The sequence below is a fragment of the Rhamphochromis sp. 'chilingali' genome (genome assembly GCF_963969265.1).
Source record: "Rhamphochromis sp. 'chilingali' genome assembly, chromosome: 17".
NCBI classification, from domain to species: Eukaryota; Metazoa; Chordata; class Actinopteri; order Cichliformes; family Cichlidae; genus Rhamphochromis; species Rhamphochromis sp. 'chilingali'.
The window spans coordinates 33883775-33907333 of record NC_137944.1 but is presented as its reverse complement, the minus strand read 5'-3'; the positions used below and the strand labels follow the sequence as shown (position 1 = coordinate 33907333).

At 44.2% G+C, this 23559-nt stretch overlaps 1 protein-coding gene across 3 annotated transcripts in view; it reads left to right on the top strand.

Annotated features, from left to right (window-relative positions):
* Nucleotides 1-23559, top strand: part of LOC308384713 (protein MTSS 1-like) — a 69027-nt gene that overhangs the window by 39621 nt on the left and 5847 nt on the right. For 2 of the 3 annotated variants that reach the window (XM_080863300.1, XM_080863302.1), the window contains 10 exons: nucleotides 9122-9206; nucleotides 10723-10814; nucleotides 10968-11042; nucleotides 11270-11281; nucleotides 17180-17337; nucleotides 17643-17750; nucleotides 18020-18117; nucleotides 18484-18706; nucleotides 21624-21860; nucleotides 23258-23425. In XM_080863300.1, coding sequence (XP_080719426.1) covers nucleotides 9122-9206; nucleotides 10723-10814; nucleotides 10968-11042; nucleotides 11270-11281; nucleotides 17180-17337; nucleotides 17643-17750; nucleotides 18020-18117; nucleotides 18484-18706; nucleotides 21624-21860; nucleotides 23258-23425 — 1256 coding nt within the window. The remainder of the gene's footprint in view (nucleotides 1-9121; nucleotides 9207-10722; nucleotides 10815-10967; nucleotides 11043-11269; nucleotides 11282-17179; nucleotides 17338-17642; nucleotides 17751-18019; nucleotides 18118-18483; nucleotides 18707-21623; nucleotides 21861-23257; nucleotides 23426-23559) is intronic. The other variant, XM_080863301.1, reaches the window with a different exon arrangement.

The window sequence follows — 23559 nt, the reverse complement described above, 5'->3', positions numbered from 1 at the left end:
GAGCTGCTCCTGTGGGAATGCGATGGCTGAGCTCACGTCCCAGTCGGATGGATTTAAATTCCAGTCTTAGATTCCAGGTCACCCACTGTTCACTTCAACACCGCGCTGACGCGGCTCAACATCCGCTGGTTAAAGTGTCGAGAGCGCTCGACAGCGAGGTTCTCGTCTCGGAAAAGTCGGTCAGGAATCTCGATTTTTAAATTGGGGTTGAAAGTGTGCGTGCTGGATTAGAGTCGTGCCCCAGGACACTTCCCAAAAAGTTTTTCTGTCTTTTACCCAGAAAGCTGCCGATGCTTGTGATTGTCGTTTGTGGCGCTGAAAGCTGAAGTTGTTTAAAAAGTATTTCAATGACGTCCAACATGAAGGTCAAACATCATCCAGGAGTTCGTTGAGTAAAATCAAGTCTTTCGCTGTTTTATTCAGTACTAAAGATGCAAATAACCTCATTCAAACGGAGCCAAATAAACATTAGCATAAACTCAAATATCAAAGAACTCTGTTTGAGTCCAGAGTCCACGAATGCACCAAATCCTTCCTCGTTGTGTTCCCAGAGTAGAAAACTTCGGGGCCGTTCTGTCTGCAGAGCAGCGTCTCTGTCTGACCTGCAGCCGGTTCGCTCTGAAGCTCAGACAGAGACGCTGCTCTGTCCCACTGAATTGGGTCAGCTGGGTCTCAATAACACACACACACAACACAGGGCCCGAGTGAGAAGTCGGGTCAATCAGCTTCCACTTAGGGCTGAAAAATCTCAAGTTAAACTCCAACAGGACGAGTCTTCAGTTACCTGGACAGATATCAACAATCATTCACTAAATTCAACCCACATCACACAGGAAAAAGATCACACCGCCACATCAACCACAGGTAACAAAAGCTCCTCTTTAAAGGCAAATAAAGGTCATGAGTAAAATCAAAGTCCTCATAAACCAGGATATTTAGTGGCCTGTATTTATAATTCCAGAAAGTCTTCATTGTCTATGACCTCTTTGAAAGAGGAATATGGTCAACTGCAGCAGCTCGCAGTGTAGAAGAGTAAGTGCTTAGCCATCGGGTCGCTAATGTCGCCTGTGTGTTTGGTGCAGTTATGTTCTGCTCACCTATCCTGCAGCTTTTTGCTTTACTAATGCTAAAGAAACTGCAGCTGTGACGCTCTAGGCTGTGGATTACAAATGAAGTTTTACAGTTAATAAAATAATTCATAGTTTTTGCTATAGATTATGAGATGACAGGGACGTACAGGAGGAAAGACCCTTTCCTGAGCTCAAGCTACTAATAACACTCAATAAATCAAAGTGAGAATGTCCATACTAGCTGTCGTCTGAGTTTATGTGACGTACTAATAGCACTGATTCATCAACATGTAAGCAGCGTTTTACTGTTGAGGCTCTCGGCTCTGCCGAAGGGTCACCAGATAAATCTCAGCTGTTCTGAGATGAGAAATGAGAGAGAAAAGGGGCGTGGCTACTGTACCGTTTTGTAGTGGTTTTATTTTCCTCTAATTTTTGACGTCACTGAGCTTTTTAAAGTAAAATCTGCTTTTACCGACTCAAGTAGAAGTGATGTCATATGAAAACATTCACAACAACAATATTATCTCTATAAACAGACATTATTGGGTTATCTCTTTTTACCTGATGAGCTCTTATGAAAGTTATGAGTCTAAAATCAAAGCTATATGAACACAGACAAAAAGAACAATATACACTTATTTATATTCTTCTCATATGTGCATAACATTTTAAACTACACTACGTAGTTATCATCGAACAGCTTCACTGTTGGAGTTGCTGGTTGTTGGAAGAAAACGGATGAGACGAGAGATTGTTCCAATGCAAAGGGATGATTCTGCTCTGTGTTTGGCGCTGGCTGAAGTCTTTTTGTGGTCCAGAGTAATGAACGCTGGCACAAAAAGTTGAATCAGTCTCGTTTGCTCATTATTTATTCAGATAATTCCCGATTTCCGTCAGAATTGTGCCAAATTTAGACCGCATCCTATGTAATCCCAAAGCAGAATCTTATGTTAGGTACAGAAACTTTGTTTTGTATCATCTGTGCTGTTTAACACGTTTCCAGAAGTAGTTTTTGGTTTCTAACTAACGTTACCTGAGAGGTTTTTTTTCCTCATAGGTTGAGATGTCTGAACCTCCTTGTTGATTAGCATGTTTCCTTCATTTCGCTCCGGTCCGGCCTCAGTTTTGATCTCTTTCCCTTCTTGCTGGTCTCTGACTAACAACTAATTTCCTGTGTGGTGTCACGGCCAGGGCTTCTTCTGTCTGAGGGTTTAAACGGGCCGAGTTTGGTCTTCCATGCAGATGAGCTGTTGTGGAGCCTCGGGCCGTTCTGTCTGCAGAGCAGCGTCTCTGTCTGACCTGCAGCCGGTTCGCTCTGAAGCTCAGACAGAGACGCTGCTCTGTCCCACTGAATTGGGTCAGCTGGGTCTCAATAACACACACACACACACACACACACACACACACACACACACACACACACACACACACACACACACACACACACACACACACACACAGGGCCCGAGTGAGAAGTCGGGTCAATCAGCTGCATTTGACCAATAACTGATTGACTGATTGTGACCCTGCAGGAAGAGCTCTAGCCTGCTAACACCGGACATGAAGTTCATCTGAACTGTGACTAAAAATCAAACCTTTGTACTGTTTGTGATGAAAGTTGAGAGATTAGTTTCCTTACTCAGCTATTTTTCTAAAATGATCTCCTTTCGTTTGTTCTGCTCAGCATTTGCACTCAGTTAAAAGGTTACTAAAGTCAAATGTGTGTGTTGCAGTGCTGATTATTGATCTACAGTGTTTGTGTGAGTTACCCAGTTTTACAGAGAACTGCTATAGCGAGGTCTGCCTTGTTTTCATACACACCACTCGCCTTGTGGTGCTCAAATCTCTTCAAGAAAAGGACAAATGAAAAAAATATACATTTGCAATCCCGACCCAGTTACTCAGAAAACACACAAACCTTGTTCTGAGTAGTTTCATGTAGGAACCATTTGGTTTCTGGCAAATTACAACCTGCCAACCCAAAGAACTGTGCAGCCAACTAACATCACAGCCCAGCTGAGGGGACGCCACGGACGTTTACATCATGTCACACTGAGCGTGATCCCAGCGTTTCTGCCAGAAGAGCTGTTAAGCTTGGCGGCTTCGGCCAGCACGTTCGGGGTGTGGATGGAAGGCAATTTTATGTTTTTATGTTTTGTGGCTCCACCAATCCACTAAAATGTAAATTGTGGGGTACAGATGGGAGAGCAGAGCTGTGTTGACATCGATGCGTCTCTGTGCACACAGACGTGAGAAAAAGACACCAGGAAGTTAATTTTCCACTTTATAGCCTGGAGCAGTGTGAACGCAACAGATCACAGTTTACAGCCATAAAATACAGCAAAGTGACCTAATCTACTGTAATTATACCACTGCATCAGTGCATCTGATGTGTGCGGATAGATCAAAGAGTATTGAGCTGCTACATGTGTTTTATGTCTTAGTAGTTTTCCCAAGCTGCTTTTATGTGTAATATGGCAATAATGGATTACTAACATACAGAGTTCTAGAGTAGTGTCACTACTACGGAGCTCAGACACACACTCTAACTCCTCCAGGATGGCTCATCAGTGTGTGAAGGTTTGCTGTCTCCCAGCACGGTCTCAAGAGCCTGGAGGAGATTTCAGGAAACGGGCAGTTACTCTAAGAGAGCCGAACAGGCTGCAAAAGGTCTTTAACCCATCAACATCTGTATCTGCATCACTGTGTAAGGAGGAACAGGATGAGCACTGCCAGAGCTACAAATGACCTCCACAGGCCACTGAGTAATCAGAAACAGACTTTATGAGGGCCGGACGTCCTCTGGTGGGCCCCTGTGCTCACTGTCTGGCACCGTGGAGCCAGACTGGCATTTGCCACAGAATACCAGGTCCACCACTTTCCACCCTGAGCTCATGTGACAGACCTGAAAGGGTCTGCCTGTAACATTAAGCATGACTGGTTTGGTGGCGATTGTCCGAGGAGGCATATCCATGGAGGGACATACAGATATCTGCAGGCGCAACAACAGCACTCTGACTGCCCTTACTTAGCCAAAGGAAATCCTTGGAGCAATTTTTAGACCCTGCGCTGGTGCAGTGGGTTAGGGTTCATTTCCTAGAGGAGGAAGGGACTGATACCACTGACTGGCCCCATCAGCTCAGTGATGCCCTGGTCCCGATCTGGGAGGAGATTCCCAGCAGACCATCCATCGTCTCATTAGGAGCATGTCCCAATATTGTCAGGCGTCCACAGCAGCTTGTGGCGGCTGCAGAAACTACTGAGCAGCATTTTGAGTTGCTCATGGAAACTTTGGCAAAGTGAACTAACCTGCTGCATCTTTTTTTACTTAGATTTTTGAGTTGTTTTTGTATTCAGCTTGTGTAGGTTGATCATTTTCATCAAAATATGTGGCATTGTTTCCTTCCTAAAACGTTACCTAGTCCATATCATTATAGATATATATGCATGTTTTTCCCCATTGTTTTCAAAGTGTTCTTTTAATTTATTTTGAGTGTATTTATTTGCACTTTAAACACATCTTATAATCAGACATCTCTGCAGCTGATTTCTCTAAAACTAGGCAACGGTTTGGGTTGATAAACAGCACTAAGAGCAAGTGGTAAAGCCTTTTGTCAAGAGAGACAGCGACTTGGAGATCCTGCCAGGATCACCACATCCACATAAACAGGTGTCCTCGCATTAGTAGTTTTAGATTTGATTTGTTTAGATTCGTACCAGGCTCTTTACAAATCAGAAGAACAGTTTGTGTACACAAAGTGAATGATGATCTGACTTAAAGGACTCTCGCCTCTTGGCTTGAATGTGAATTGTAACGCTTCAGATCATTGATGCTGCCTCCTAAAATAAAGAGAGTGCACTGTTAGTCACGCTATCTCAGACTGTGGTGGTCCTGAGAAATTGAGGATATGAGGTCAAAAAAGGTTGAAAGACGGGGAGTTACAGTGTGTGTGGAAAGCTGCCCAGCCAGCACTCAGGCCAAATGTTTGTAGATGAAATCATTTTCACAGATCTGCACGATTCAGATCGCCAGTGAGAAGCCATCTCGGGCCTTTTGTCCTGTAAGAAAACCTGCCATGTCAGCTTTATCAGCACGTCTGGCTCACATAGACCTTCAAAAGTGAGCTCATTTGGAGGTCTGCTTTCTGACTTTGACTCTATTGTTGTCGTAAAATCTTTGCCGGAGAAGCCCTGCAACAATTCTGACAAATTATATTTTGCACCACCACCAGAGATGGCGGGTGAGAAATTTGGCCTGGACCGATTCTGAAGTGTGACATCTTGTTTCTCAGAGGAGGGCAGCAGAGACGAGGAGATGAGGTGAGAAGAGAGGAGGCAGCACCTCCTCTGAATGTGAGAACAGACGAGAGAGAGGATGGGAGTGATGGAGAGACGGTGTGAAGGAGGGCAAGAGGAAAGTGGAAGAGGAGGTGGTATTTGGAGTGAACAGAGCTTCTTAAAGAAATGGCTAAATCAAACATGGATGAATGGCTGATGGACCGTACAGCCCCGAGGCTTCAGGGTTCAAGAAACCGTCAATAACATCAACAGAGCCCTAAGAATTTCTTCCAAAATAAAATAAATCAGGTCAAGTTAGGGTTCAGCTCTCCACTGACTTTGGTGCTGGAGTAATTTTGGGAGCCAGGAAAACTTTGCGCTTACGTGTCTTTCCAGGAATCATGACACGGTTATTTAAAACCTCTACAAACTTTGTTGTGAACAGTTTATGGGACAACTTTTCTTTTTTCTTTTTTTTTACTGTCTACAACCAAAAGAAGCAAACAGCTCACTGTGTGCTCCCAGAAACACCACACGACAGAGGTTTAGGGTCAGAAAGCCAGTCTTTAAAGTGTTTTTAATACATCTTTGCAATTGAAACTATCTGTAAACATAAAAATAGTTTTAGTGCTGAAACCTTATCAAACTTGGAACTGACACAATTTGGTCCTTTTATCAACCACAGCCTGATCTTTATTTGCACTTGGTTGCCGTACATTTCTTCCACTTCACTCACACAAGTTGATTGACCCGTTAAGCTCAGCTGACGGGAGCGGCACTAACATTGTCATGCTTGTTGCAGTGTCTCTGCTATGAGCCTCTTTTCACGCAGCTTTCTTCTACACGTTGATGTGGTTCAGCTTCCCATTTGGGACTTTGTTTCGTTTTCACTTGCTGAGAATTCGGCATGGAAGATTTAATCATCAGCAATCCATCATAGACACACATGTAGGGTAATGTTATTTCATCTTATATGTGCGCTGGGAGCAGGACGGCTCGTCCTCACTGTGCCTTCGATGGCTCTGAGGAGCTTAAAGAGAAGGCAGAAAAGAGACATAAGGGTGTGACAGAAACATGTCGGAGAGAAGACGAAGAGGAAAGGAGGAAGGCATCGGGAAGGGAGAGGAGTGGTGCATTGCAGTGTTCACCCACCCAGCCAACTCGTGTGTTTGCTCAGTATACTTGTGAGGGCTCTTCCTGATGATATTCCTTCCAGAAGTTAAAGAGTAAGCAAGTCCACAATACACGATATTAAAAGACAAGAATTTGCTAGTCAGGATATTAAGAAGTGAAGAATTCAGGAGAGGTTGAAGTCAAAGCTGGAGAGGAATGTGGTTGTTGATGGTCTTCACATGTACAGGAAGGCGAGTGCTGGCGTGTGTTGGAGGAGCTGCTGGATCTCCAGGCTGCCAGGCTGAGTTGTGGTGAACTTTTCCCCAGGAGGGAGTGTTCTGTCTGGGGGAAAGAGAAGATGACCATCTGGCGCCTGTGGAGCTTCTGCTGCGCTGACAGTCAGCTCCCCGACACCCTGCCAGAGTGTCCCTGAGCAAGACACTGGGGGTTGAATCCCGTCCATTTCTGGAGTTGCTGAAATTGCTTTATTAACTTGGTTAAGTTATCAAATGTGTTTGCCTTGTTTTCAGTCTTGAATACAGAAGGATATTTATTTAGCTCATGTTTTCATGGGTTTGTTTATCGAGTGGCTGTGTGGGAGAAGGTGCAGCTACCTTCTTTGTCCTTTAATAACATCTCAGATTACACAAAGTAACAGCGAACTCTGACTCGGCTTAAATTCACAGAAGAATGTCAGCCAGTCCAAGATACTTGGAACAAGCTTTCTACCAAGTAAGCTGATGAAGAAATCCGGTGTTGTTGTGCGCTCACACTAAATATTATCCAAGTCATCATTTGTAGAAGTGCAAAGAGTCAAATGCAGGAATTTCCCTTAGCTTGTAGCAGCTAATGCAGCGTGGCTGTGATGGTGGTGTAGATTGCAGCTCGGCACGTCTCTAGAATCTCTCATGAATGTTCACCTGAGCTGAGATCTGGGTGACTTTGAGGACAATGGATTATTCTGAATTCTGGATCATGCAAAGCTACTCTAGCAGACTCCAGTGGTAAGAAAATCACAGCTGTACATGAGTGGAAGGGCTCACATTTGGATGTATTTTTGATGCTGTGCAGATCTAATGCACGAGCGAAAGATGTCAGACCCACACAGAAGTACGAGTGCTCTGCAGTTCAGTCATTTCGACAAGGTGTGTGTGTGTGTGTGTGTGTGTGTGTGTTTACATTCTCCTAGAGATTTGCTCCATATAACACAAGCTGATGACATACAAGTGTTGTATTCATCAGTTGTTTTTGCTATCTTAGGTAAGGGGAATAATTCTGTTTGTACACATTTAGCATCCCTGCTGATTATAAACAGGATAAGTTATAGCTTGTCAAAGCTTGTGGTTTGTGTTTACCTGTTATGTTGAGGATGGTGGTTGCATGTTTTTACTATAATCCATTAAGGGTTTATTACTTGCTACACTCAGTGGGTGCTTCCTTAGGGTCTGGTGCTGGATTGGACCTGTGTTGGCCATCAGAATGACCTGAATTCTTCATGGCATAGATTCAACAAGGTGCTGGAAACATGTAAGATATTCTGGTCTAAAACCACGTGACAGAATCACACAGCTGCTGCAGATCTGTCAGTTGCATCCATCATGTGAATCTCCTGTTCCTGCCTCGAAGGTGCTCGATTGGATTGAGATCTGGTGACTGTGAAGGTCATGTTCAAGAAACCATTATGAGATGAACTTTGTGACACAGCGCGTTATCCTGCTGGAAGCAGGCACTGGGTACACTGAGTACTCAGACAGCCTGGGGCATTTAAATGATACTGTGTTGGTACTGAAGGACAGAACCTGTGCCAAAAGAAGTGTTCACATCACACCACCAGCAGGAGCCAGAACCACCAATAAAAGGCAGGATGGATTTACCATCAAAATGTTGCAGCAGGATCAAGACTCATGAGACCAGGCGGTGATTCTTCAGTCGTCTGTTGAGTCTGTGAGAATTGTATCCTCAGTTTCCTGTTGTTAGCTGAGTGCAGCGGGCTCGATAAGGTCTCTGTGCTATAGCCAGTCTGCTCTAAGGTGCGACGTGTTGTGCGTTTTCAGACGCTCTTCTGCACACCTCAGTTTTCACTGGTCAGTATTTGACTCGCTGTTGCTTCTTATCAACTCAAAGCAGCCTGACCTTTCACTTCTGTCTTCTGGTATCAACAAGGCATTTGCTCCCAGGGAAACTGCAGCTCACAGGATATTTTCTGTTTTTTAAACCTTAGAGATGGTTATGAGGGGAAAGTCATCAGTTTCTGAAATACTCAGACCAACCTGTCCGACACCAACAACAACGTTCAGTCCTTTAAATCACCTTCCTTTAACATTCTGATGCTCAGTCTGAACTTTAGCCGCTTGTCTTGATTACGCCTAAATTCATCGAGTCGCTGTGACTGCTTTTCGAGCAGGTGAAGGCTTGTAGCTAATAAAGTTGCATGTGAGCATCTATGGTATTGATAAGGTTTCTTATTTGGAGGAAAACCTGTTTCAGCTTATTTAGAGGTTAAATAAATAGATGATAGGCAGAAACACAGGATTTACAAGTGCAAGAGCTGCAAGGGTGATTTTAGTTGTGAGTTTGCGTCATGTTGAAAGTCTTCCAGTGATCTGCAGCTCCCGGTCTGACTGACAGATTGTCCTCTGTGTCTGTGTGTTTGCTTTCAGGGGGGACCCGGGACATCGGTTCAGCCCTCACCAGGATGTGCATGAGGCATCGCAGCATCGAGGCCAAACTACGCCAGTTCTCCATGTGGGTAGATCTGTGTGTGTGTGTGTGTGTGTGTGTGTGTGTGTGTGTGTCAGATGAACAGGAGTGGCCTGTCCTCCCAGTTCTCCATGGCAACCTGCTCCTCTGCCTGCCTCAGCTTTTAGATCCTCCATCCTGGTCCATCAGTCTCTGACTCAATCTAATGACATCATCGTGGCTGAAAATAATTATCCAGATCGTTTTTATAAATACACCCTCGTCCATCTTTGTGCCGCCTTCTTTCTGCTTTTACGAATCCTCCTTACACTCTTCATCACTCATGTTTTACATCCACGTGACCGCAGAGTGCAGTATCAGCCCCAGTCAGTCCTGCTGTGACCACATCCTTTCACCAGCTTTCTTTCCAAGAGCCTGTAAACCTCACCTACCGCTCCTCCTGATCAAAATCAGCCTTCCTCTTTTTCATTTTGCCTTCGCTGCATGAGTCCATTAACTCCACCCGTATGAAAGCAGAGAGTCTGAGAGATTGAAGCTGTAAGATGGGACCTCCAGCTGACTCTGTGAATAGGGATGCAGTAGCAGGAGGATGCAGGGTTCACCTCTGTTAATAAAGTATGATGTGTCACGGCAGACATCCAGTTATTTTCTATATGGCTAAGCAAAGCGTCCCAGATGTCCTTCACCCAACCACCTCCCCCCTCCAGCTCCTCGGTGGGGAGGTGTTTCCTGGCCACATGGGATGTAAAATCCTCTTATTGTCACATTATACAGTATCAGGCTGATAAATCTTAAATAAGTGGCCGTGACCTCAGCAGTCATTTAACTTGGGAATGAAAGCTAATTGGTCCCTTTTCAGGGTTTTTATTCTCTACTTGTAATCACAGTATTTATTCTAGACCAACGTTTCTGAGACTGTGAGGCTGCTGCTGGTGTGCAGATGACCAGGGGGAAACACAGGAGTGAAACTAGTGTTGGACTTCCTTTTAATGCTGGACATATGCACAGCAGCTCATGTAAATCCCAGTAAATATGACCTCATAATATCTAATGGCTCCTGATCTCTGTCAGCCTTTAATTACTAAATGGAAAAATGACCTCAGAATAAATCCTCTTACAAACTGCTTTATGAATCAGCTCTCTTCTTCATTCAAGAAACTGAATACATATGCTTGTGTCAAATTATTGGTAAATCCAAACTTCTTAGAAGTGGCATCCTGGGAATGATCTCCATGCACCAGTTTACTGGTGATCGAGCCCCAACGGAGGCAGAGAGGCTCATGCATGCTCCGGATGCTGTATGCACACTTAAATCTGATCTGTATGCTTAAAAATATCAAGTCCTTTGATTTCTGCACGTGCGTCAGTTCTGTTAGGAAGAAACCGCTGCAGCTAATCACTCTGCTAATGATGCCCACACACACATCTGCATTAATTCCCCACAGATTTAATCCGGCCTTCATCTTTAATTTGATTTGTGTTGTGTGGTCTTTGTTATTGTCTGCAAAAGGAACAGATTTAACCATACGTGGTGTGTGTGTGTGTGTGTGTGCGCTTTCAGGGTGTTTCTGGACTGTCTGATCAACCCTCTACAGGAGCAGATGGAGGAGTGGAAAAGAGTCGCCAACACTCTGGATAAAGACCATGCCAAAGGTTTCATACACACACACACACACACACACACACACACACACACACACACACACACACACACACACACACACACACACACACACACAACCTCTACATGCATCTCAAACTTCACACGCTGTTTGCATTCACACCGTGTTTGTGTGCGTTTTCCAGAGTACAAGAAAGCCCGTCAGGAGATCAAGAAGAGATCATCAGACACTCTAAAGCTGCAGAAGAAAGCTAAGAAAGGTTTGTCACGTGTGGGTTCACTGCATAAAAAACTGCGGCTGAGGGGCTGCGATATTTTGCTGCAACTTGAAACTGTTTAAATTAAACACTTTGTGGTATTTGTGGGAAAATTCAATCAGTAGTTGTTTTATAGGGTGTAACTGGCATGGAGCAATGTGCAGATGTAAAAGCTAATATCATGTTTTTATGTGTTTCCTTTGGCGTCCCATCATGCTTTGCTCGTCCAGCTGATGTTTTCGGTAAGTACACACCCATCTATCCACCTTTCTAGCTCTTCTCAATAATGCAAAAGGCTCAGGAGACTGGTGTTTTCCATTTTTACTTCTCCAATGTTTAGTCTGAGTGGTTTTAATATTTCAATAATAAAAAAAGTGTGTTAAAGTTTTCCACGATAATCCAGAGGGCGAGCTTAGAGGGTTGTGAATATATCAACATGGTGAATATGAGACAGTCGCACTCTGACACCTCCAGCTCAGTTTGAGTTTGACATCCAGCCCACTTCGGTCGGCTGAAACATGTTCCCACACTGTTTAGACGTTTGTGTGACTCACACAACAAAGACTAGAGGCACACCGAACGAGAGTCTTCAAAGGAAATATTTTCATGGCTCGTTCAGTAAAACCGTGTCAACCAGTGTGACTCAGCCCCGAACGCAGCACACGACAGGGTCAGCACCAAATGTTTGGGGTTGTGGAGAGGCTCAGTCAAGCAAGGGAGTTCAAACATCTTGGAATCTTCTTCACATGCGATGGGAAGTCGGAGAGCATTGGATTGGTGAAGCCACTGTGAAGAGAGCGTTGCTCAAAGGTGGACCGTTCGATTTACCCGTCCATCGACTCTTCACCTCTGGTCATAAAGTCTGGGTAATGACTGAAAGAGTCATGTTGTGACGCCTCAGCTGATTCGGATTCAGAGTAAACAGACTACAGGTGTGAAAACGTCCTTAGTTTCATCTGAAGGGTGGGTGGGCTCGGGCTTAGCGATAGGGCGATGAGCTCGGACATCTGGAGGAATCCGGAGGAGTAGAGCTGTCGCTCCTGCAGCGTCAAAATGAGCCAGTTAAGGTGGCTCGGGCTGAATAGATTACTTATCTCATCTGGAATAGGAATGCTTTGGGAACCCCCAGAGGGAACTGGAAAGTTTGCTTAGGGTGCCGCCACCATGACTTGACTTCAGATAAGTAGAAGAGGGCGGGCGGATGAACGGACGCTGACAGAGCTGCTGAGGTTATCCAGCATGTTTGAGGTGTGATGAAAAAGTTTGGAAAACAGCTCCATAAAGACCAAAAGCCCTTATTAATGTAAAATGAACTGAGCTCCTGTTCAGCATCGTCTTCTCGGGCATGCTTCCACGCTGATGCTATTTTCAGATAACAACCTGGAGGTCCACGTTAGCGACGCCCTCAACAGCTCCATCTAACAGCAGTGAACACAGTACGTGCTGAATCCTGTGTAAAGCCCCGTTACCTGTGCAGACTGCGATTTCAACCGAGGACCTCAAACTTGAGAGAGCAGAGATCGATGAGGATCATTGTAGATGATGAGAGCTATAACACAGCCGATATCAGTGGTCTGTCTAAATGCAGTGATATCAGGATATTTTTTGATCATTCACAGTTGTAGATGATGCTCCTCCAGGGTCAGGCTGTTAATGCAGAGTAAACCTCTTATTTGCAGGCTCTTAGAGCTGATAGCATGACCGCTGACTTGACTAAATTGTTCTAAAATAACTTTTAGGATAGCATGAAGTCCAGTGGAATTACAGGAATGTGATGTGGCAATATTACTTCTTCACTCTGCCCGCTGAACTCCAAAGGACTACGAGTAAACACCAAAACAGGCTCTGCTTTTAGAACAAGTAGTCCCAGTCTGAGCAATCGCACTGAAACGAGCCTTATTATGACTGGAAACAAAAGCTCGTTGTTGCTGCCAACAAAGGACTCGATGGTTTCCAGCTTTGAATTGAGCTTCTAAGACAAAACAAACAGGAACCAGGGTTGACCCCAGAGGAACCTCAGATGTGGTCAGACTGCTTCAGTCCTCAGGTCCTCCCAGCCTGTTATTACTGCACGAGAGGAAACTCTGCACTGGAGTGGATGTCACGAGGGAAGAGGACATGGAGAAGTTTCAAGGAAGGAAAAAAAGAGGTGGAGGAACTTGAGCTGGAATGAAATGAATGTAATGACAGGAGACTGGAAAATGAAGGGAAAGCGCTGAGTAAGAGTTAATATTATGAGAAACAGATTGAGGGAAACCACCTTAAGAAAGGTTTTTTATTTATAGCGCTGGCTTTGAGCACGGGAACTCGGAATGGATCGAGTTTAAACAGGAAAAGGTGAAAGAAACTGTTGATGCGAAGCTGGAAACAGCACAGCTGGTCTAAAGCGGTGGGTCATGTGTGAGGTGAGCTCCAGTACCCCATCATAGACACCACCATGTAGTGCTGAATTTAATTGGGTGTTATGGTCCTCTATAGATTTTATTATAGTATCACATGGGATCCTGGAGTTGCTGGAGTTTGAAAATCCAGTTTTGTAGCTGACAGTTTGCACCAGTTTGTCTTCATGTCTCTTTTAAATTCAAATATGTGGATGTGTGTGTGTGTGTGTGTGTGTGTGTGTGTGTGTGTGTGTGTGTGTGTGTGTGTGTGTGTGTGGCTAAAAAAATTAAAAACCTAGCAACTGCAGGTATCCAGGGTACAACAGAAATAATGTGCTGCTTCGTTGAAGGGTCACCACCGCAGATCATATTCCACTAGCATCTTGTAAATCTTCCCTTTTACTCTCATTCTTTATTTATGAAAAGTGATTTGTGATGAGATTTAAATCTAATTTCCAAGAGACACCTGGGCAATTGTCTCCACCCACTCCACCTTGCCTGCACTCTTGTGCATTGACCTTTTGCTTTGGGTGTTTGACTCCAGGTATTTAAACTCATCCCATTAAGATTTGAATTATTATTGCATCAGTTCCCAATAACAATTATCCGAAGGAATCTTAAAAATCAGAGAAAGTAAGATCCTACAATGAGAGAGCGAGAGAGAGAACCCGAATGACCAGGCGATGTCTTGGCGATGGCAAAAACTCCCTTTTAACAGGAAGAGACCTCAGATCCAGGTTCAGGGAGGGACAGCCATCTGCAGCGACCAACGAGGGGCGAGAGGACAGAAAGACCATGAACCGGTTAGGTTATTGGGTTTGGTAAATGCAACGTTCTCACGCAGACCCCTGATTGCATTACAGTGGAACTCCATGTTGTCCAATCCTTTGGAGTGCACAAGCTTGCAAAAAAATCTGTTGTCTTGGGATTGTGGGTCTTCTCAGTTTGACCTGTATCGAAAAGGCTACGCAAAGGTCAACAGAGGACACGAGGATGAGGAGAAAAGAAAGCATTCAGAAATGTCTCGATTTAGACAAAAAAGGAGGCGATCGTGAGATAAACAAGAACATAAGAGCGATGTTCTGCCCGAGACATCCTGTTTGTTTGAATTCTGTGGGAAACCTGGAATTACGTTCACATTTCTGGAAGCAAGTCTTCACCATTTCTTTCCTCTTTATCACTGAAGCCTGTGCTTGGAAAATTCTTACAGAGAGACGGCGCGCGTTCTCCCGTCTATCAGCCCGACCACAGAAGCCGGCCTCGGATCTCGCTGGAGGAATGAGGAACTTTAATTGCATGTTTATGTCTGTCCTCAAATCCAGAAGATGAGATTACCAAACGATCGCTTTAAAGAGGAGAAACTGAACCCCAGAGCACCATGTGGAGGGGGAAAGACAGCAGTTGTTAGGAGTGAAATTAGCTGATTAAATGTGATCTCGTCACACAAAAGTGAACGTCGCTTTGAGGTTTAGAAAATTGCTGCAGGCATTTTTCAGTCTGCTCTGTCATGTCGTATTTTCATGACAGCAAAGTCAAGAAAAGACTGAGTAATCACATGTTGGTCTGCCTGCTCTCTGCCGCTGTGGGCCTCGGCTGCAAGCGGTTCATGGCACTGTCCGTGGTTTTAACGAATTGGGGGTGCAGGGTGCATTTTGGAGGGGGCCTCGTTGTTGATGGATTAACTCAGATTTTGTTCTCCAGTGAGTGTTTAAGGAAGCAGGACAGTCTGAGGAATCAAAATAAACTTGCATCCATGGTAATGATTCATGTCATGCCACATAACGGTTTAAAAGCTGTTCTCTGGACATGACAGGAAGTTGTCTTAAAGCAGCGTGCTTGGGTAACTTCTTGCATATTTCAGCAAGAAGCTGAAACATTTCAGATCCATCACTAACAGAAGACACCAAAGCAGCTGTTGACAAGCTAACATCCTCTAAAGTGTAGCTGTGGGCTGATGAAACCAGCAAGGAAAGAATTCAGTATTGCACAATGCATTCATTACATGTTATAATACAGCAGTGCAGAAATATTAACTTAACAGCCTCGGGAGACCCGGGTGGCCTGTTTCCGATCTGTGCCGCTATACTCATTGTCAAAAATGGTTCTAAACTTGCTTTCAGCCAACAGCCAAATAAAGAAGGAATAAAGCTGCATTTAAGACTCTGGAATTCTTTTCTGAATTATTCCTATCAGTGAAAGTAAAGACCTGATGCTGTTTTTCAGAGAATCGTTTGGTCAGTAGATCTGGAGGTGGTCAGGTCTGCAGCATAAGTTGTGAACTTTCTTCATAAGATGGAAATCACAGGGTGAAACCTGAAGTTCCTTCGCTAAGCCCTGAATCCTGTTTCGTAGTACGCGGGCAAATGGAAGAAAAGAGTAAAATACGCCTGGATGTAGTAATGACTCACCAGGGATGATCTAAGTCGCCTTATACTCCTGTTCAACATTTCCACATTTCCAATTGGAACATATGAATTTACCAGAATTAACGTGTGGCATGCTAAGATCCCCAAACACCCGACATATTCAGCGCTCCGGGAAACCCACACCCACAATAACTGCTCTCGATCAGTCAATGAAACAATGTAAAAATAGTTCAGCTTTGCTCTGTGTCACAAAGTAAATTAACTAATCCAATTACAGTCGCTGTGGGAGATGATATTAAAGCAGATACAGACTCCAGCTCATCAGACTCATGTCGCAACGGCCGTGTCGACACGTGAAATCAGTTTAATCTTCTGTGTATGAAACCGCTTTAGTAAAGACTTGGAGTAAGGGAGAGTTGAGACATTTGGACAGAGTTAAAAAATAAACCAGAAGCATTTCATAAAAGCAGCAATGTAATTTCAAAATGGCAAACATTATTAATGTGTGGTGTGTTTTCAGTGGGATTCCAGTGGTTGTTTGTTTCCAGCTGACTGATCGCCAGAGAGAAAAGACTTGTTTGAGACTTTAATGTGGTTAATGGTTGGTGGGAGGCTCTGACTGTTGTTTTTGAAGCCACTGAGTGATCGTAGTTTCAGAGCAGGCTCTGCTCTTTGTAGCTAAAGTTCTGTTCAGTGAGAATTGGATTTCACAGATGGCTGATAATCTGGCTGCAGCTGTGAGGCTGCCTCCTCTTTAGTTCTGTGTGAGTTTGTTGATCTGAGCCAAGATGGACTGAAGTGATTGCATTTTGTTAACGCCACAGAAACGGTTCCTCTGCTCATGTGTAGGTCTGCAAGAGAGAGAGATTTAGAAAACTCTGGTGTTACCTTTGGGTGGCTGCTTAAGTTTAAAAGTTTAAATCAGCATTTTGAAAGACAACTTTTTCTTTTTTTGTGTATCGTTTTGATTTTTAGTTACTTTTTATTGCAAATAGTCCCCATTTCCTTTCTTTTTAGGCTATTTTATGCCTTAAAGATACTTCCTGTGACTAAAACTTTCATCAGCAGAGGGCAGCATTTTTCCAGAATGTTTGTTATTTCTTCTTTTCTTCATTGCTTGATTTCCACAGGAGGTTTTACCTTGTGCCCATCCCCCACTGTAAAAGAGAATGTGTTTTAGTGACGGGCACAAACTTTGGAACAAAGCAGGCCCAATTCAAACTTTTTGTTCTGTAGCTTTTGCACCCATTCACAGGTCTAGAGACCGGTTGGCAACTGGTCACTAGGGAAAAATGACTATTCTCCAACTGGTTGGCAAGTGGTTGTGAGGGTCTGCTTGCTGTTTCTAGTTGAAATTGGATGCAACGAGGTATGTGCACGTGTTTGTGTTCAGGCCGTGGAGACCTGCAGCCCCAGCTGGACAGCGCCATGCAGGACGTCAGCGATAAGTACCTGCTGCTGGAGGAGACGGAGAAGCAGGCGGTGAGGAGGGCGCTGGTGGAGGAGAGGAGTCGCTTTTGCTGCTTCGTGTCCATGCTGCGGCCTGTCGTGGTCAGTGATGCATTCAAACTGTTTATGCACAACACAGAAAGATGTTTGGAGCTCTAACTACAGTTACGCAGAAACTCTGCAAGCCTTTGAAGAAACACCTGGCCCCCTTAGATTTGTATGTTTATGCTTTGCTGGACGTCAGCAGCTGCAATCCAAATGTAAATCTCTGACGAACATCAACTCCTACACCTTCTGTGCTGCAGCTCTCTCTTTAAACCTCCTGTGGAGCAGCTGCTGTGATGACGTCAGTCTCAAAGCTGTTTTTTGTGTAGAATTTGCAGCTGATGAATGTTTGTGTGTCTCAGGAGGAGGAGATGTCCATGCTGGGGGAGATTACACACCTCCAGACGCTGACAGACGACCTGAAGATGCTAACCATGGACCCACACAAGCTGCCCGCTTCCAGTGAGCAGGTACTCGTGGTGCTGTGAGGGGTCGTGTGACCACACAATCGAACGATTTGTCCTCTGTTATAAATGTCTCAGTTTCAGCCCCGTTCTGTACCGATTAAAATATTTCAGAAGGGTTTTTGATTTAAGCACGTTCAGTACACCTTCACTCACTCTACCCGCTGATCAGTGGTAACCTCGACACGGAGTAAACACGCCTTCCTTTGACCTGACTGCACACAGACACCTTCACAGAAACATCATAGACGATTCACAGCATTTTTTCTCTCCAGGTAATCGTAGACCTGAAGGGCTCCGAGTGCACCTGGTCCTACCAAACTCCTCCCTCGTCACCAAGCACCACCGTATCCAGGAAGTCCAGCATGTGCAGGTTAGTTATGTGGCTGCTGCCAGCTGCTTATTATCTCAACAATAGAGGGAGATAAGGTGGTCTGCTGAGAGCCTGTCCTCTGCTGCCTCTCTGTGGTTAACAAGTGGAACTACAGCTTTTTTTTAAATCATCGATTTTTTTGAAAGTTTTGATTTATCAAAGAGAAATAACTCCAGTAAATGTTATTTTACCATCATGTCTTATTACTCAGAATATTTCATCTGCCTGACTCATTTTTCGGGTTGATTGTTTATTCTTTCATGTGATGAGCTGAGATTTTAAAACAGAAAATCAGCGAATGACTTCAGAGCTTCTCAGGTTTCCTTCTTTCTGACATTTATTTGTCTCCTCCCGTCCGGCCCACAGCAGCCTGAACAGCGTGAACAGCAGCGACTCTCGCTCCAGCGGCTCACACTGTCACTCCCCGACCTCCCACTTCCGTTATCGCGCCTCCTCCTCTTCCTCCTCAGTGCTGCCCCAGCAGACCCCTGCCCGCCTCTCTTCAATCTCCTCACACGACTCTGGCTTCATCTCTCAGGACGCCTACCAGTCCAAATCCCCTTCACCGATGCCCCCAGAAATCCTGCAGGTAACAAAAGTCGCGGCTCAGTGCTTTTAGTCATCGACTCACTGAGAACAGACGCCAAAAATAAACCAGTGAGTTCTGTTTATGATGTCTGCGGATGTTCCCCAGTTCCTACGATGTGGTGTGTTTGTTAGCTGGAAGCCACATGTCGCGTGTGCGTGTCTCAGTAACCTCAGAGAGATAGATGGTTTCTATCTATCTATAAACTCGAGGTATCGTCAAATTTAGAGCCATGTCTAACACTCATAACAACAACATCATCTTTTGCTGTTACTTGTTTAAAAACAAAAAAGTCAATCTCGTCGTCATGTTGGAGAAATGACAAAATCCTGAACGAGACCAGGATATACAGCAACGACATTCATTCAGACGTCATCTGCATCCAGTCTTGTTAAGCGCCTTCAGGGTACAGACACTGGTCAGTGTTTACGTTGTCGAGCCTACACAGGCTTTATTTTAAATAGATCAGTTCCTCTCGCACTCAACGATCCTGGTGCCCAATCAGGTGGAGGTGATGATATCGCCCCTGGCTCTAGCTGTGAGACGCCTCAGGCGGGAATTGGAACTGCAGCACCTGCTTACCACTACGCTACCCAGCTGCATATACATACATGTATATACATTTATATATAAAACACATCATAGGCACTACTCGAGTTAAGCTATTTTAAATACGATCATTTTAGTTTTAGTGCTGTGCCAAGATAATTTACATTAATTAAATATCCAAAGACAGAGCGTGAAGGTGTCCACGGTCTGTTGGTGCTGATGTTTTTTCAGCAAAGATAATTAGGACGTAAAGATTATATGTAGTCAGTTTGTTTGTGCTGATAATTTAGCACATGAACAAAATGACAGGATGTTTGTGTGTGAGAGGAAGGAGACGTTCAGAGTGCGACAGCCTGCCGTGTGCTTTCATCTTCACCTCACCTCAGTAACCCAGCGCGCTGTGACACTGATCAGCCATGCTGCTATTATAAAACTTTAACCAGTCATGAATCACATAATAGAAGAAGACACAGACCTGAAGCTTCAGCCTGCGTTAGCTCTGTTTCTGATTTTCACTCCAACATGACTCACTGTTAAATATAATGAGAAAATACTAGCAGTAGTGCTTTTAAAAAAAAAAAAAAAATCATAAAGTTGATAGTTTCTCTTTCCACCTGCTGAACCGGCTTCTGCTTCGTCTTTGCTCTGTTTGACCTCTGACCTGGGATCAGTGTTTGGGAGATTACAGCTTCTCATTAAATGTTTCATAGATTCACTCCTCCTAACACATCCTAACCCAATTTCACTGCACTTAAACCCGTCTTAATCATTTTAGACGTGCAGAAATCTGAAAACTGCATGTGCATTAATGCTCCCCAGCACTGGTTGTCCTGCTGTTCTAACCTGTTTGTTGCTGCTTCCTCTGCTTTTCTCTCGTGTCTGTGTTTTGATCTGTTTTCTTGGCTTCCCTCTGTGCTTCCTGCAAACTGCTGTCTCTGTGTGCGCTCTGCATGGCGCTGCTGCGGTCGTGCGTCTCTGCTTCACCCTCTCAGTCTGTCACTGTGGGGCCTTCCTCGTACTCCTCTTCTTCCTCACCCTCACACCCCGAGCCACGCTCTGGGCAGCAGCAGGTGAACACGTAGACACACAATTGTGTTAGTGTTTTGTTGTTCTTGTTTTTCCAGGTGAGTCGTGTGTCAGCTTTTATTTTTGAGTGATATGAACGGGAGCCTTCATGAAGCACAAAAAGCCGACTGCACAGAAACGTTTCCAGCTGCTTAACAAATCCAATTACATTCAGTGCTCAACACTGGCAATGAATAAATGAACAATTAAAATATAATCTAGTGTTGGCTGAGGAGGAAGAAATATTCCAGGTTTGATTGGCAGCCTGATAATCATCAACATCCTGAAAACTAAGAACAGCACACGATGTTCACTCCACCGTGAAATGGATTAAAAGATTACTCGCATGTAAAGGGAACCCAGCTCTGTGAGCAATAAAGGGACCAAAAACAAACAGATTTCCCCTCAGGTTTGTCAAACAGAAACATTTACAAAAGCCAAAGAAATCCCAGTCTGGTCTGTTTATGGTCAGAGTGTGTCAGGGTGAAGAGGTCAGGTTACCTGGTCATTTTACCAGGTAACTGTTCAGAATATATGAGATATTTATATGATGAGGCTCTCAGGCAAACAGTTATTCTAAACTTTTTAAAATCAATATTGAGTCGACATGTTTGATTTACTCGTGAATGCACAGTTGGGACTGAGTGACTTTGATGCACATCTCAGCTACGTCACTAAAACAGGAAACGTGCAGTGAAACCTAATGAACATCACCATATGGTCCCCAGTGATGGTTCATAATTTAGTTGGTTATCAGAACTTATGCAGGGCTCTCGTCCTCCTCCGGTGGGGCTTCACATGGATAAATTGCCAAAACAAAAAACACAACAAAGATCGACTTTCATTATATTTGCTGAGATGGTATTGGCTTAAGTAAAAGTATCTTTAGCGTAGAATAAAATTACTCTGTTGCAATTAAAGATGCATAAATGTGAAATACAAATGTGTAGGGAGTATTTGGGTGGCATTAGTTGAAGCGAATTTTTGTAAGACTACAAATTCTTTTCATAATTGTTTTGCAAAATCTCAGAAACTGGGAAAGGCCAGTGAAATAAAATACTGATTAAAAAGTGAAAAAATCATCTGCTTCAAAGAAACTCCAGATGAAATTGTCAGTGCTATAAATCAGGATGTTTGATGTTTGGATGTGTATGAATGCTGGGACCTCACTGCCGCCCAAACATTAGCTTTTTCTGCCGCATGAAGCACCTGTTTTTGCGCTCATGTCTCGTGTTTTCACTCCTCGGTCGTGAGCGTCATCTTTAATTTTTGAATTGTTTCTGCTTCTTCATTCATTCACATTCAGTTGACAAATGGTTTTGACCATCACGGAGCCCAGGACCCCCACCTCCACCCTTCATACTTCTCCTACTCCTCTCCCACCACCACTACCACCACCTCTCCCATCTCCTCGCCCTCCTGTTCGTCCGTTTCACCCACGTGGCCGTGGTCTCGCTCAGGCTGCGGCCAATCAGGAGAGTTCCTGCCTCTCAGCCCCTCGGGGCTTGGAGTGATCCCATCATCCAGAGTCCCGTCCTGGAAGGTTTGATCCTCATTCTCCCCGATGTCCTCCTCTTTTCTTTGAGTTGATCTGTGTGTTATTTTCTCTTCTTTCTTGATGTCAGTTCATTCTCTCAAAAGTTTCTCATTTTCCAGTCAATTCAATTTAGGATCAATTTCACCTGATATTTTTGTTAATTTTATTCCTGCTTATCTTTAAGATTAAAAATTGAAACGTAAACTTTAAAACAACATTGATTATCACTATACAGAGAGCCTTGCTTACCTGTGCTGGTGACAGGTGTGAGTTTTCAGGTTGTCCATTTTTCAGGTACTTTTTTACAAAACTCCTCTCACCACCAGGTGGCAGCATTTTACCTAAAAGCATTAGCCTAGCTGTTCAGCCGAGAACTACAACTTCTACTTTCAAATGTACATAACTTCTAATCCAGTGTTTCATAGCCTGTAGCCTTGTTGTGATAATGCAAGCTCGAATAATTCTGAGATTTTTCATGTTGTGTTTGGGGCAAATCGGATTCTTCATTCATAAAGCTGAGAATGCAGCCCGGTCCTGCAACACCCACCGGACAGAGACGCCTTTAACATGATGCCATAGCTGTTTCCTCACATTCTGTCGACGGGTTCATTCAGATGTCAAATTGAATTGTTGCCCACATGCTAAATGCATTTAAAGTCTTCTGTACATATGTACGAATCAACCACAACATTAAACATCTGACTAATTTTGTGTAGGTCCCTGTTATGCTGTTAAAACAACTCTGACCTATAAGGACCACAGCGAGTGTTCTGTGGGGTGACTGGCTCTGGGATGGTGACAGTCTGGTCCTTTCGGCCCGCTGGGCTGTGGGACAGGGTGTCTGCTCTGGTGTTCTGATTGGATTTGGGATATAAGGACTTTTCCTCAATGACTTGTTCTTGTGGCGTATCCTCTCCTGATGGGGGAGGCAGCTGCCGTTGGGGAGTGTCATTGGAGGTTTTTGTTTAGGTGGGCGGTATGCGATAAAGTCCAATCCTTATGGACACCAGGACGCAAGTAAACGATCAGCGTCGATTCATTTCACCTGTGTGTGGTTTTAATGTTGTGGCTGAGTTGTAAACTCCAACTTCACTGGGAGGTGGAGGCATCCAACTGCAAGGCTGTGGTTTATATTTTTACAGTTTATATAATAGCTTCTACTTTTAAAGGCGTGTTTTGAGGTGCGGCCTATAAAATGGTTTGGTTTGCTTGCATAGACCTCTGGTGTTCTTGCAACAGTTTCCAAATGTTTGCTCACAGCAGCAAACATGAGCATTTTTGTCATTTCTATAAAAGAAACATCCCTCTGTTCATGCTTCTATTTGGACGTTTGACTAATGGACAAAATTAACAACAATATTAAAAAACTATTTTACTGTTATTGATGATATCTTCCTGTGTAGGATTGGGCCAAACCAGGCCCGTACGATCAGCCCATGGTTAATACCCTGAAGAGGAGCAAGGACAGGAGAGAGACTACAGATCCCAGCAGCCACCAGGGTGCTGATGTCACCACACCAGGAGAGGAGCCAAACAGGGGCAAAGGAAACAACACTTCATCATCCCCCAAGGTCGGACACAATGACCAGCAAAATGCCAAACAAGTCCTTGAATAGAAAGTCACATGACTAACTGGGAGCATTCTGATTGGACAGACGAATCCTAATAATTCACATATTCCCGTGTGTGTGTGTGTGTGTGTGTG